Source organism: Fukomys damarensis, unplaced genomic scaffold, assembly GCF_012274545.1.
Source record: "Fukomys damarensis isolate Sample0158 unplaced genomic scaffold, DMR_v1.0_HiC HiC_scaffold_8, whole genome shotgun sequence".
NCBI classification, from domain to species: domain Eukaryota; kingdom Metazoa; phylum Chordata; class Mammalia; order Rodentia; family Bathyergidae; genus Fukomys; species Fukomys damarensis.
The window spans coordinates 13,017,325-13,029,105 of record NW_022900920.1 but is presented as its reverse complement, the minus strand read 5'-3'; the positions used below and the strand labels follow the sequence as shown (position 1 = coordinate 13,029,105).

The window sequence follows — 11,781 nt, the reverse complement described above, 5'->3', positions numbered from 1 at the left end:
CTCTCTCTCTCTCTCTCTCTCTCTCTCTCTCTCTCTCTCTCTCGCTCTCTCTCTCTCTCTCTCTCTCTGTCTCTCTCCTGTTGTTTGTTTTGTGCTGGCAATCACACCCAGGACTCTGAACATGCTAGGCAAATACTATATCATATTCTCAACCCTTCCTTTCTCTCTTACAACAGAACTTGACTTTCTTTGAAATGACGGTGCAATTGATTAAAAAAAACTCCTTAGATTCCCTTGCAGCTAATGGGCTGGGTGACCAAATGAGTGAGGAACACAAGTCGACAGGGCAAGGCTGCTGGGAAAGCTGTCATTTTCCTGATAAACAGCCTGAGCAGACTCCTGCCTTCTCTTTTTGTCTTTTGATCTTCCCTTTATTTATGGACAGACTGTCTAGAGATGAAATAGCCCTATGCTAAGGATGGCAGAACAGAAGGCCAAAAAGAACCTTGGTGTCAGAAGACTTCCTGGAACAGTTTTTTCCCAGCCCTGCACTACTTGTCCCTGGATTTATTGTTCCTTAAAGTGTATAATCCTAGGGCCAGGTATTTAGCTCAGTGGTTCTGCTGCCTGCCTCGCCAAGTACAAGGTCCTGAGTTTGATCCCCCATTCCAGATAGATAGATAGATAGATAGATAGATACGGATATGGATATATAGATATTCCTCTATCTGGTTAAGGTGCTTTAAACAGCTTTCTATAATATTCAATCACAACATAATCCTAACTGATATGTAGGTGATAGAAAGAGGAGAAGCTACTTAGTATCAAGAAACATTGTTTTCTCTTCATGGGCAATTAGTGTTATATAGTTGACATTATTTCTCTTTTTACTTTGGCTGCCAGGAAACTCAAAGTAAAAAAAAAATTTTCCTCATTTTCAGCCTTCTACTTTGACATATATTAAAACTGGTTATGGATTTTTATTTTATTTATACTTTATTATTTTACTGTATATATTTTCCATATAATACATCCAATCATGGTGGAATAAAACAGGGTGCAGTTTTTGTGTGCATGTATGTATACATGCATACATATCTAGAAGGCATACATGTTATATGTTAGCAAGTGTTGAGTAGTTACTACATTCTTATGCATTGTACCAAGCCCTCCCGCCTTTGAGGAGCCAGTAACTGAGCTCATGACCATACATGTACTAGACAAATACAAATGCTCTATCATTGAGCTACATCCTCATCCCTAAACTCTAAACTGGGCACATTTGAATAAGTTATTTTATTTATCTCCACATAGGCCTCTAACCTTGGTTCATTCTCTCTGTCTCCTTCTCCCTCTCTCCCTCTCCTGGAGATTGAACCCAGCCTTCACACTAAGCTAATCCCCAGCCCTTTTTATTTTTATTTTAAGACACAGTCTTGCTAAGTCACTAAGTTGCCCAAGCTGGGCTTGAATTTGCAATCCTGCTTCAGCTTCCCAGAGTTCTGGGATTACAGGTGCATGCTAACGTGCTGGGCTATCATTCAGAGTAATGAACAGAGATTATACTAAACTCCTTAGTGTCCACCCAAGATTATATCCAAGTGGCTACAATCCATTTTTTTTAAAGCCTTCAGACTCAAATTTATCAGTCTTTCCATTTTTCAGTTTTCTGCATGTTGCTGTCCTGAAAGAGGTTAATACTGAGTTTTTCTCTTTCCTGAGTGTCAGGAAGATGCAGGCAAAAGTCTGCTGCTGTGATTACCCTTAATATTCCTTTTGTGAATAAACTGCAGAAATCGTAAATACAAGATAGTTGTCAATTCGTGGAACATATGTATTAAAGAATAGAGCTTGGGCCTCTAAGACTAAGACCTCACACTCGTTTCTTTTTTTAAAAAAAATTTATTGGTACATTTTAAGTATAAAATATGCTGATGTTCATTATTGGGAATTTTTACCCTTTACACAATTCATCTTGGTTCTTATTTTTCCCCCATCCCCCTGCCCTCCCTATTTTCAAAGACTTTGTTTCCATTTTTCCTTTTCTTATATTTATTCCTTTCCCTTCCTTTCTTTCCCCTACCCCTTCTTCCCCTTCCCCTTTGGACCTTTTCTTCCAGTTTCATATTATCTGTTACACATTTTAATCCTTATTTATGCTTTCAGTTTCGCACACCAGAGAAACTATTCGGTATTTGCACATGTGTGTCCAATTTATATCACTTAAGAGTATGGCCTCAATGTGCATTTCTTAAAGAATCAAGATATAGCCCTTTGGGTTGTATAAGAGATACTCAAGAGAGGGGTCTTGCTAGGCTGAAGAATCAGTGTGAAGGAGTTTGGGGCTAGCCCTGGCAACATTATGTGATCCATTTCTTCATTTAAAAGAGAGGGGGCAGTCTGAGGAAGTGTGGGAAGCTGGAAAGGAAAGTTCCCAGTGACCAAGACGGTGAATGATGCCTTCCTGGACTATGCCCATTTCATAGTCTGGTGAGACCAAAGGAATCAGATTACCAGCCAAGGAATTTGTTTAGGGGTTTCAGTATAATATTAATTCCTGCAACAAATATTTATTGAGTGTGTCTAAGTGCCAGATCCTATTCTAGGCATGGGAGAAATATCTGTGAATAAAAAAGACAAAAGTCCCAGTCCTCCTGGAAAGGAAGAGAAATAATGTATCTAACAGAGTAAGATATACAGTGTGTTAGAAGATAAATGTGGAAAAAGAAAAAAGTAGAGCAGACAATAGATGTCATCTAATGGGCATCTACAAGTGTCCATTGTGCTGAGCATTTTAATGTGTTACTCCCTCCAATCTTCCCTGAAATGCTGAGATTTTCACTTCACAGATGAAGGAACTGAGACCAAGGGAAGAAATTTGTCAAAGATTATGCTGCCATAAGCAAAAAGGAATCTGAACTCAATTCTGTGCCCTTAACTGCATCTGCAAAGCATGAGGAAGCCTCAAGAAGCCGCCATATTACTTACCCAACTTCCATCCCTGTCAAAAGCAGGTTTGAAGCGTCTCCCTTTGGCCATTCTCTCCAGGAAGCTGAAGGCAGCTGAGGTTGGTTCCCTCACTTCTCTAGGGCCTCAAAAGCTCTACACATCCACTCCTCCTCCTGGTCCCTGGTCTGTACTCAGTGTCTCCCAGGAGACAATGTTAGGGTGCCCACTGTTGCCAAGGAGCAGAAGCCTGCATCACAGTGGGTGGCAGAGCTTTTTAAGGCCCCTGAGAATTCCTGTCACTAGCTCCTTCCAACTGAAGCTTCCCAAAGGAAGAGGCAGACAGCCCCACTAGGTCCTGACAGAGGAAGCCCAGAAAAGGGTCAGACAAGGTGAGAACAAGATAATCTTGGGATACTGACAAATATTTTCACCCTCTAAATCCTGGAACCAGTAATATTTGAGTTAATGTGTCCATGGTAACCTTCTATCTCAACTTCTTATTTATCAAAGAAGTAAACTGAGTCCTGGGCTGGGATTACCTTGTCCACATCATGGATAGTACCATGCCGGGACCCAACCCTACTGCTGCCTCCTTTCATAGCTGTCTGTGTGTCCCGCTCCAATCCAGCCTCGGGACACCCTGACAACCACTCTCACCTGTTTGGCACAGCATGGAGACCACAAAGAAGGAACATCCATGAATGATTCTTATAAGCCAGATGCTCAACCAAATAAAACACTTCCCCATGTTTTCATTTTATGTATTCTCTATGAAAACCTTCAATGCTGACAAAGAGGAAACAAGGTCACATGGCCAATAGATGGAACACTAGGAGACCAAACCAAGGTCACTGGACAGTTCCAGATCTCACAAGGCTTTCCAAGGGCCACCTGGCCACCCTGAGGCTGTGCAGGCTGTTCCTGAAACCTGGCCAGTCATCCTGGGCCTGGACACACAGGTCTTGCCTCATTTCTGCTTTTTTCTTTCTCATTTTTGCATTTCTGCTCTCTGGACAGATTTCTAGGAAATTGTGTCCTCCACTCCTGCCTCCCCAAATCATTTCCCAAGGTTCTAGCAAGAGTTTCCATGGCAGCAATATGGGGCTTTATCCTTGCCAGCACTGACATCCAGAGAGGTGGGCTACTGGGTGAAGCCAGAGGTGCAGCACTACTATTGTATCTTTGATGCTAAAGCCGTGGCTAAAGAGAGAGGAGACAGATATGGGCATCAGGAGTTGCTGGTGCTGAGAGCCACTGTGCCAGCCCCAGACGTGCCATGGGATTAATAAACCCTTCCTGGGATTCTGCCACCTACTGACAAACCCAATGCACCAGATCCCTTGGTCTTCGGCTCTACCAAGTGTTGCTGCCACTCTCCAGAGCTGTGGTGCAAGTACATAACCCAGCAGTGGCACAAGAGGCCTCCTTGTTCTTTAGCCTGGCCAGGACTTGTTCATTTGGAACAGGGAACCCAGAATAACACAAGCTCAACCACGATAGACCTTTATTTTTCTCTCTGTTCAGGGCTTGGTGAGGCGGCTCTGCCATGCAGGGTCCCCAGAGAGAGGCTCCCTCCTGCCTGTCACCACTCAACCAGCTCCAGGGGGCAGCCGTCATCTCCTGGGCCCAGATGTGACATCTGCATTTCAGGCAGCACAGGGGGTGGGAAGGAAATGCGGGGAAGAGTTGATCCCGATGTACCATGTTGGAGGCAGCTCTTTGACTCCTGACACACACTTCTCATGAACTCAGCTGGTTCCTTCTAAGAAAGGTTCCTGCACCTGTCACACAACCCTTCTTCTCCCAGCCAGAACTGAAACTGCATGACCATATTTTGCTGTGAAAGAGGCTGTGAAATAGGTTTTGTTCTGTTGGGTCATTGTCTCTCTAGACGTTCTGTCACCACGAAAGAGACAGAAAACTGTAACAAAGGACAACCTGGAGACTCTGCCACCCCAATGGGTGCTGTCGGAGCTTGAATTTGAATTTCCTTGAAATTCCTTGAATTTCCCTGAATGAGCCTAACTTCCTTCCTCATGGCAAAGTTAGCCAGTTCAGCAGAAGAGGATGGAGCATGCTATCTACTTCTCAGTATTGCAGTGACATGGGACCCCCAGAATACTTTGTGAACTCTAAAATGCTTTGCAACAACAAGGAAGGACATAGATGAAAAGCTCTTCAGTGTTTACTAAGTTCTTTTATAGTCATTGTTTTAAATAACTTTCACATCAACCCTAAGAGGTGTCCTGATTATATTCCTTTTGTGTTTACCACCCCTCCCTTCATTCTCCATCCATCCCCACCTGACCTGCATCCTGGACCTACAAAGACTGCACTGCCTATTCTCTTGTTTTCCAGCTCTGGTTGGTGTTGTGTTGATTGAAGCCCAGAGACAATGGATGGAGGTAGAACAATTTATTAGCACGACAACTACAGCAGCATATCGGGGTATGAAGCAGAGACTTCAGCACCCCCGTCCCACAGGGCAGCAATTTTAAGCATGGGGTAGGGGGTAGAGGATGGAATGACGAAGTTAGCTGGCTTTCAACTTAGCAGAGAAGTTAGGCTTGGGGTTGGGGGAAGGCGTAAAGCTAGCAGTTGGATTTATCCAGTGGAAATTGGAAACTGAGGCCAAGTTCAATGACAGATCAAATGATGTTTCATTACAGCTCCTTGACTCTGTTAAATTACTGGGCAGTGACTTTACAGGGAGATCCTTTTCAATTCCCTTTCCTCAATCTGTATAAAGCAGGGCCTGTTTAGATGCCTACAGCTTGGCCACAGTTCCCTCTAAGGCACGCTCTTGTAGGCCCAACTGATTGACATCGATCTGTGCTGCTCCAGGCCCTTGGCATTGAAGCAAAGTAGGGCTGCATCTCAACACTGAAGGTGAAGGGTCAGTAAGGACTCTGCTTCTCCTGAGCCCTAAGGTAAAAAGTGAAGTCAGTAAGAGAGAGGAAGACAGAGATTGAGAATGTACAAGACTCAGAACAGTGCCATTTCCAACACTTTGCTTGTGCATTCACTTTGTCTCCACCAATGGAGCAGAAAAATCTTTAGAAATGAAAACTCATTTTAAAATATATTGTGCCTCTCCTCTACATTTGGTCTTATGCTCTGTTAAACAAGGTATATGGACTCTGATTAAGGTATATTCCGATTTCCCCCCTTTTGAGTGATTGTTAAAATTAACAGATTTGGCCAAGAAAATCAAAAGAGAATAAAGAAAACCTGGCCAGGAAAATGAAATTTAATTTTTCTTCTGCTAGGATTTCTTGGTCATTTCCATTTGAAAGGCTTGTGAGGTCTGCAACTGTCCAGACTGGGGTAGAGATGTTCATTTGTTGATGTTATTATTTTTGGAAGTTTAAATTACAGGGTATGCAAATGGCAGAGGGGCAAGCTTGGCCCTGCTTTGTGCCTTTGCATATGCTGAGCCCTGCTCAGGATGTAATAGTTCGAAACAGCCTCTCAGGGGGTGTCTATAAGGGCAACAGATATATACGACCCAGTTTAATTGCTTCTTCAGCAAATATTAGTGCATACCCACCATGGACTAGCACTGCTTTTAGATAACAGTAAAACAATCACCAAAAATCTGTTCTTTGTTTTTTTGGTACTGGAGATTAAACTTGGGATCTTGCACTTATGATGCAGGCAGTGGAACAACTGAGCTAAATCCTTGGCCCCCAAAGTCAGTCCTTAATAAATGAATAGCAAATCATTACTTTTGCAATACATCTACTGACCCGTGCCCCAACATTACTCATTAGCCAAAAATTGTTTTCATTGATTTATCTGCAACAGTTAAAGCATTCCGCACAATGTATTTTTTGACACAACAGTTTTTGTGCACTTTGTATTTTAGAGCTTTTACCTCCAAATCCAAAGTGGTAAGGATTTTATGATAGGTGAATATGCCCCTCTCTCATGCCTTTCCAATGCAATATGGCATTCTCTATTTTAATGAATAATTTGCTGTCTTTTGCAGGATAGAAAGTGGAAGAATTATCAGTGCTGCACAGGAATGCTTTCACACGTGTGTATGTGTCCACCCAAGGTGTACCCACAAGTGCTCAGATTCAGTGTGCACAGGCAAGCTATAGCTTCTTGTTCTACTGAATAAAAGGTTCACAAGGAGGCCAGGGTTGCTTTGCCACCATGGGGAAGGGGGTGTGGGTTGGAGCAGAGGCTGGAGGCAGAGCAACAAAGTGGATCATCCATGCAGTCCCAAGAGCTTTGGTCGGGCACCTTGTCCTCTGTGACCTTGACCAGCTGGCCACTGTCAGAAGGAGGCAAAGATGCAGGAAATAGGTGACAATAACTACAATAAAAGTCAAGCTTTGGCCTTTTGAAGAAAAAGCACCTTTTCTTTTGCAGGGTGAGAAATAAGGCTCACACTGAAATGCAGCAGGCATGTTGTGTTTAGTTTTTTCTTTAAATTCTGAAAAAAAGACGGGTGGAAGTATCTCATTCGCTCCATTTCTCTGCTTGCTGGAGTTTTATGCCTATTTCTCCTTCTGAGTTTCAGTATTTACATGAAGATGTTGTGCTACTGTTTCACCCCCTGGAAAGACAGCTGCTTTTGTCCTCATGGTTTGGATGGGACAGTCTTCCAAAAACCCAGAATAAAAGACAGCAGTAATTGCATGTGTGGTTCAAAATGAAGAGCTCCAAAGTTGAAAACACCAGCCTCCAGAATCATAAAGGAAAATAGCAAAATAAATATCTATTTTTCAACTGGATATAAAATAAACAGTATCTTGGAACATGACAGAAAGTTGAGAGAGACAGGGAGAGAGAGGAGGCAGGGTGTCTAATGAAGAAATCTTTTAAAAACCTTCCCGATTCTCTTATTTTGTTCTATAAAACATAATGGAGATTCCATCAACTTGGCAGGAAATTGCAAGCTAATAAAAGAGCCTTGTTAGTAAGATAATAAGAAGAGAAAGTCATAAAAGACAGACTTGGGCTGAAATCTGGCTTTAGGCCTCTCCTCTCTCCAGCTCTACAGGGACTCAGGGTTCATCAACTCAGTTAATCATGTGGATGACCACCAATTCGTCCTTTTTAGCTTTTGTTCTTTCTTCACATGCCAGGGCATTTTTGCCCAGAGGGTGTGCCTGGAAAGGCAGACAGGAAATATACACAGCCTTATGTCTTACCATGTTGCCTTCTACACCCGAGTCATCTGCTTATTTAAGTCTGATGGAGAACCAGAGGCGGATCCAAGTCAACCTCGATGCCTTCCATGCTGTTTTGTTCTTGGTGGTTTTCAGCTCTCCAAACCCCCTGTCCCCTGCTTCCACCACGTCTTGTCACCCAAATATCATCACTGCCTTCTTTTTCCTTCTTCCTTCTGATGTTTGAGTTGGCTGGGAGGGAGGGAACCCTTCTCAATTTATGTTGCTTGGACCAAGCAGAATCAGCATAAGCTGAGAATTTATCAAGAATGCAGAATCTCAAAACTTTCTCCACATCTTCCAAATCAGAAACTGCATTTCCAAAAGATTCCAGGCAGTTCTCATGTTTGAGAAGCGCTCGCTTACTTACTGAATAAGACAGAAGACTCACCTTTGCGGCATATGAATTTAGTACTTCCTTGGTTCCAAAGAAAGGACAGTAGATTAAGTGTCCTTTTGGGAACCTTTGGTCAACCTTGTACCTACAGATATGCATTTAATCTTGGGCCCCTCCTGCTGCCTTTAATTGGACAGTAACCACAAGACTTTTAAAGATTTGGAAGCCAAAGTTAGAGGTCAAAGAGTGGGTTGGCATCAGATTTATTTAGAAGGGTTTTCCCTCGGGCCCAATGCCTTTCTAGAGGGCCCCAGGTTCTCCTTGCAGAGTGCCTGGTGTGGGTAAGGGAGGGATACTAGGTTCCCCTGGCGGATCCTGAGACACATGCTGTTTCTTTGCCTAGTTGCATAAACATGCTGCAGAGTGGTTATCTTAATGTTTAATTTAGATTGCTGCCCCATTGATTCCACTGTGACTTGGGCAAATGAGAGTAAACCAAATTCATGGTTTCTTCATGCTACGGTCTAGTCATTCCCATTGTACGAGAATGACCACATAAGGGTTGTGCGCCTAATTAAGCACTTAGTAAATACCCCTCTCCCTCTGGACTGAGTCATTTGCTCTACCCATTGTGGGAATGAGATCAAGCTGGGCAGTGAATGTGGGTAATTCATGCAGGGAGAACTCATTTAAGGTGAGGGTAGATTTATTGGAATTAGCTATTTCAGGCAGTAGAGAGAAAGTATGATCGCTACTCAGGTTGTTCCAATATTCCTTTACAAACAATGAGGTGTGATTGTGAATCCAAACACTTTGAGCTCACATGTGGGGGGACCTCTTAGGGCTGGCATCCCAGTGTAGAGGTGTTTGGCTGTACCCGAGGAGCTCAGATATTTAGGAAGAGGCTGTGTCATTGGTATGCTCATAGCTCGCTGCTGCATGATTTTTCAAAAGTAACTTAATGCATCTAATTGTTCTGTGGTGAGATAAGATCACTCCATTTTATCTGAAGTCACAAGACAGCTTATTGACTGCACTGTCTTACTGGTGCAGCACATAATGGCATTGTTAGGGGAAATGTCAGCAAAGGCAGTGGAGGGTGGAAAAACATGAAATCAAATTTCTCACATGACAGTAGCTTGAATATCTGTCAGGCTTTTGCTCCCACCAAATATGGCCAAGCATTCTCTGCAAGCTGATTTGATCAGCCAAGGTACAGTGTCCAGCCAACCTAACCAGCAGCTACACATTTTAACGAGTCCCTACTCATCTTCCTCCCAGGAAGAGGTCTAAATGCTCTTTCCCACATCTTACCAGTTTTTTCCCCCAAAAAAATCATTTTCATAACATCCTTAGTGTCTAAGACTTCATGTTGTAGCCTTTCATCAGCCATCTGCCAGGGTAGAAGCATCCATAAGACATCTTCTTTTGCTGGCATAATTAAAAGAGATTCTCTACTTTTGAATGTTGTGTTACATTTACATTCAAAGTTATTTTGCTCTCTCTTTGCCCTTGCCCTCAAGGAATTGTGGGAATTCAAGTTAATAGGCTTTTAATGGTTCTGTGATAACTGTGATTATAAACTGTGAATCAGATCAGGGGGAGCATCCAAGTTCAGAGGAATTTCACGCAAAGATACCACCGTGGCTTTTGATGCTTGGTGGAGATTGGTTTTCAGTGTTCAGATACCAACATCCTTAAAAAAAAAAAAGAAAAAAAATTAAAGGCACCTCATTTGCTTTGCAATTGCTTTGATAACAATCGTGAAGCATTTAACTATACATTCTCTTTTTGATATGTTAGCAGTATTTAGAGACGCATCCTGTTGCTAAAAATTAAATTTCAAAGTCTACAATTGTATTTCCTGCTTCCTTTTAAAGGGGAAGATGCTGGCTTATTTAAAACACATGCAACATGTTGAGGACACACACACACACACACACACACACACACACACACACAAACCCCGCCTTCCACCTTTCACTGCCAAATATTTAGAAATAAATTTTTACTGTGTTCTCTGAACATATAATTACTGCTTTGAGGCTAGTTAATGAAAATATACTTTTCTTTGAAACATGTTGGCTCTACTAAATGAGCCCGTCCTTTTGAGTCCATAGATGAATCGATTGTGCGCCTCCTTGAAAAAAGAAGCATTCTGATCATTGTTGCCAGATGTCTCAAGAAAGCCTGCCAAGCTGGGGCTAGGAACACAGTCTTAAAATAGTAGGCATGTACTTGAGCCACTAGCCAATGAGAGCCCACACAGCAAATTAGCTCTTGTTCCCATTGGCCAGAGGAGCTGGGACTTCTGTATGGCTAGCCCAGGGATATTCTCCTTCTTTAGTCAATTATCACTGGCATCTAAAAAGGTCACAAAAAATGGTCAGTCCTCAGTTTTACTAAACTGCCTTGCTCGAACACTTCTGCTGATTTCCCAGGAACATCCCTGTGGCCATCCCTGGAGACCAGGCCATTGTGAAGGCAAAATAACTCCTGTAGTTGGAATAGTTCCAAGTGGCAAAGCCTTTGGAGAAAAGAGCTTGCTCTTAGGTAGAGGAGTCCTGGCGTGCTGGCCCCCTTGAGACTCATGAGGATGGACGGATGGACCCTCAGGAATGGAGCACACAATGCCATCTTCTTCATCTCCAGGCAGAGATTCCTTCACCTAAATTTTGAAAGAGACTTTTGAACAAAAAGCAGAAGGCAGGACCAGAACCTTAAAGGTGAGCCGTAAAGAACAAAGAGCATTGCAGCAGGAAGTCCCCCCCAGTGAGGATGGCTCTCAGTAGCACCTGTCCACAGGGCAGCCTGCAGCACTTGATTCACTGCTCAGTGGTGCTGCCAGGACCAGCAAGAGGATCAAAAATAAAGAAATTACAATTGGCAGCAAGGAGCTACTACATTTGGTAGCGATGGCTCCCCAAAAGCCTTGAAAATATCTATATTTTATGATCCAGCAATTCTACCTCTGAGAAATTACCCCCCCCCGACTACATGGATTTGCACAGAGATTTATCCCTAAGCTCTCTCATTACAGTATTTGTTGGGGGAAAATTGAAACATAATAGGAATGCAATTGAGCCCAATATAGTAATGAAAAATATAGAACACAGAAAAGTACATATCTTATTGTTTAATAAAAAGAAAGGTACATACATATGATTCTATTTTTGTAAAACTATATATGTAGGTTAGAAATGTAAGATTACAAAAACATTTTAGAAGTTTCCATTTTCTTCACTGGGATTTTTCTAAATTCCATAATGAGAATATATTACTATTGTGGTCAGAAACAAAATTTTGAATTTTTCTTTAAGAAAAAAGCACGGTAAGCCAAGTGTGTGGCACACACCTATAATCCCAGCACTG

General features: G+C 42.5%; 1 protein-coding gene and 1 long non-coding RNA gene across 6 annotated transcripts in view; one reads left to right on the top strand and one right to left on the bottom strand.

Annotated features, from left to right (window-relative positions):
* Tex36 (testis expressed 36) overlaps positions 1-3,078 on the bottom strand; it is a 14,528-nt gene extending 11,450 nt beyond the window's left edge. For all 3 annotated transcript variants that reach the window (XM_010621160.1, XM_010621141.1, XM_010621153.1), the window contains exon 1: positions 2,929-3,078. Coding sequence is in view for 2 of the 3 variants with exons in the window: in XM_010621141.1 (XP_010619443.1) it covers positions 2,929-2,979 (51 nt within the window). In the remaining variant the exon portion in view is untranslated. The remainder of the gene's footprint in view (positions 1-2,928) is intronic.
* A 70-nt stretch (positions 3,079-3,148) lies between these two features.
* LOC104860098 lies at positions 3,149-7,658 on the top strand. Of its 3 annotated transcripts, XR_002025235.1 has the most exons (4): positions 3,149-3,278; positions 5,248-5,337; positions 6,881-6,932; positions 7,421-7,658. It is a non-coding gene; the product is annotated as an uncharacterized LOC104860098 (long non-coding RNA). The 3 variants fall into 3 exon arrangements; XR_002025234.1 differs by lacking the exon at positions 7,421-7,658 and having other exon boundaries at positions 5,248-5,294; positions 6,881-7,058; XR_002025233.1 differs by lacking the exon at positions 7,421-7,658 and having other exon boundaries at positions 6,881-7,058.
* Positions 7,659-11,781: the final 4,123 nt, after the last annotated feature.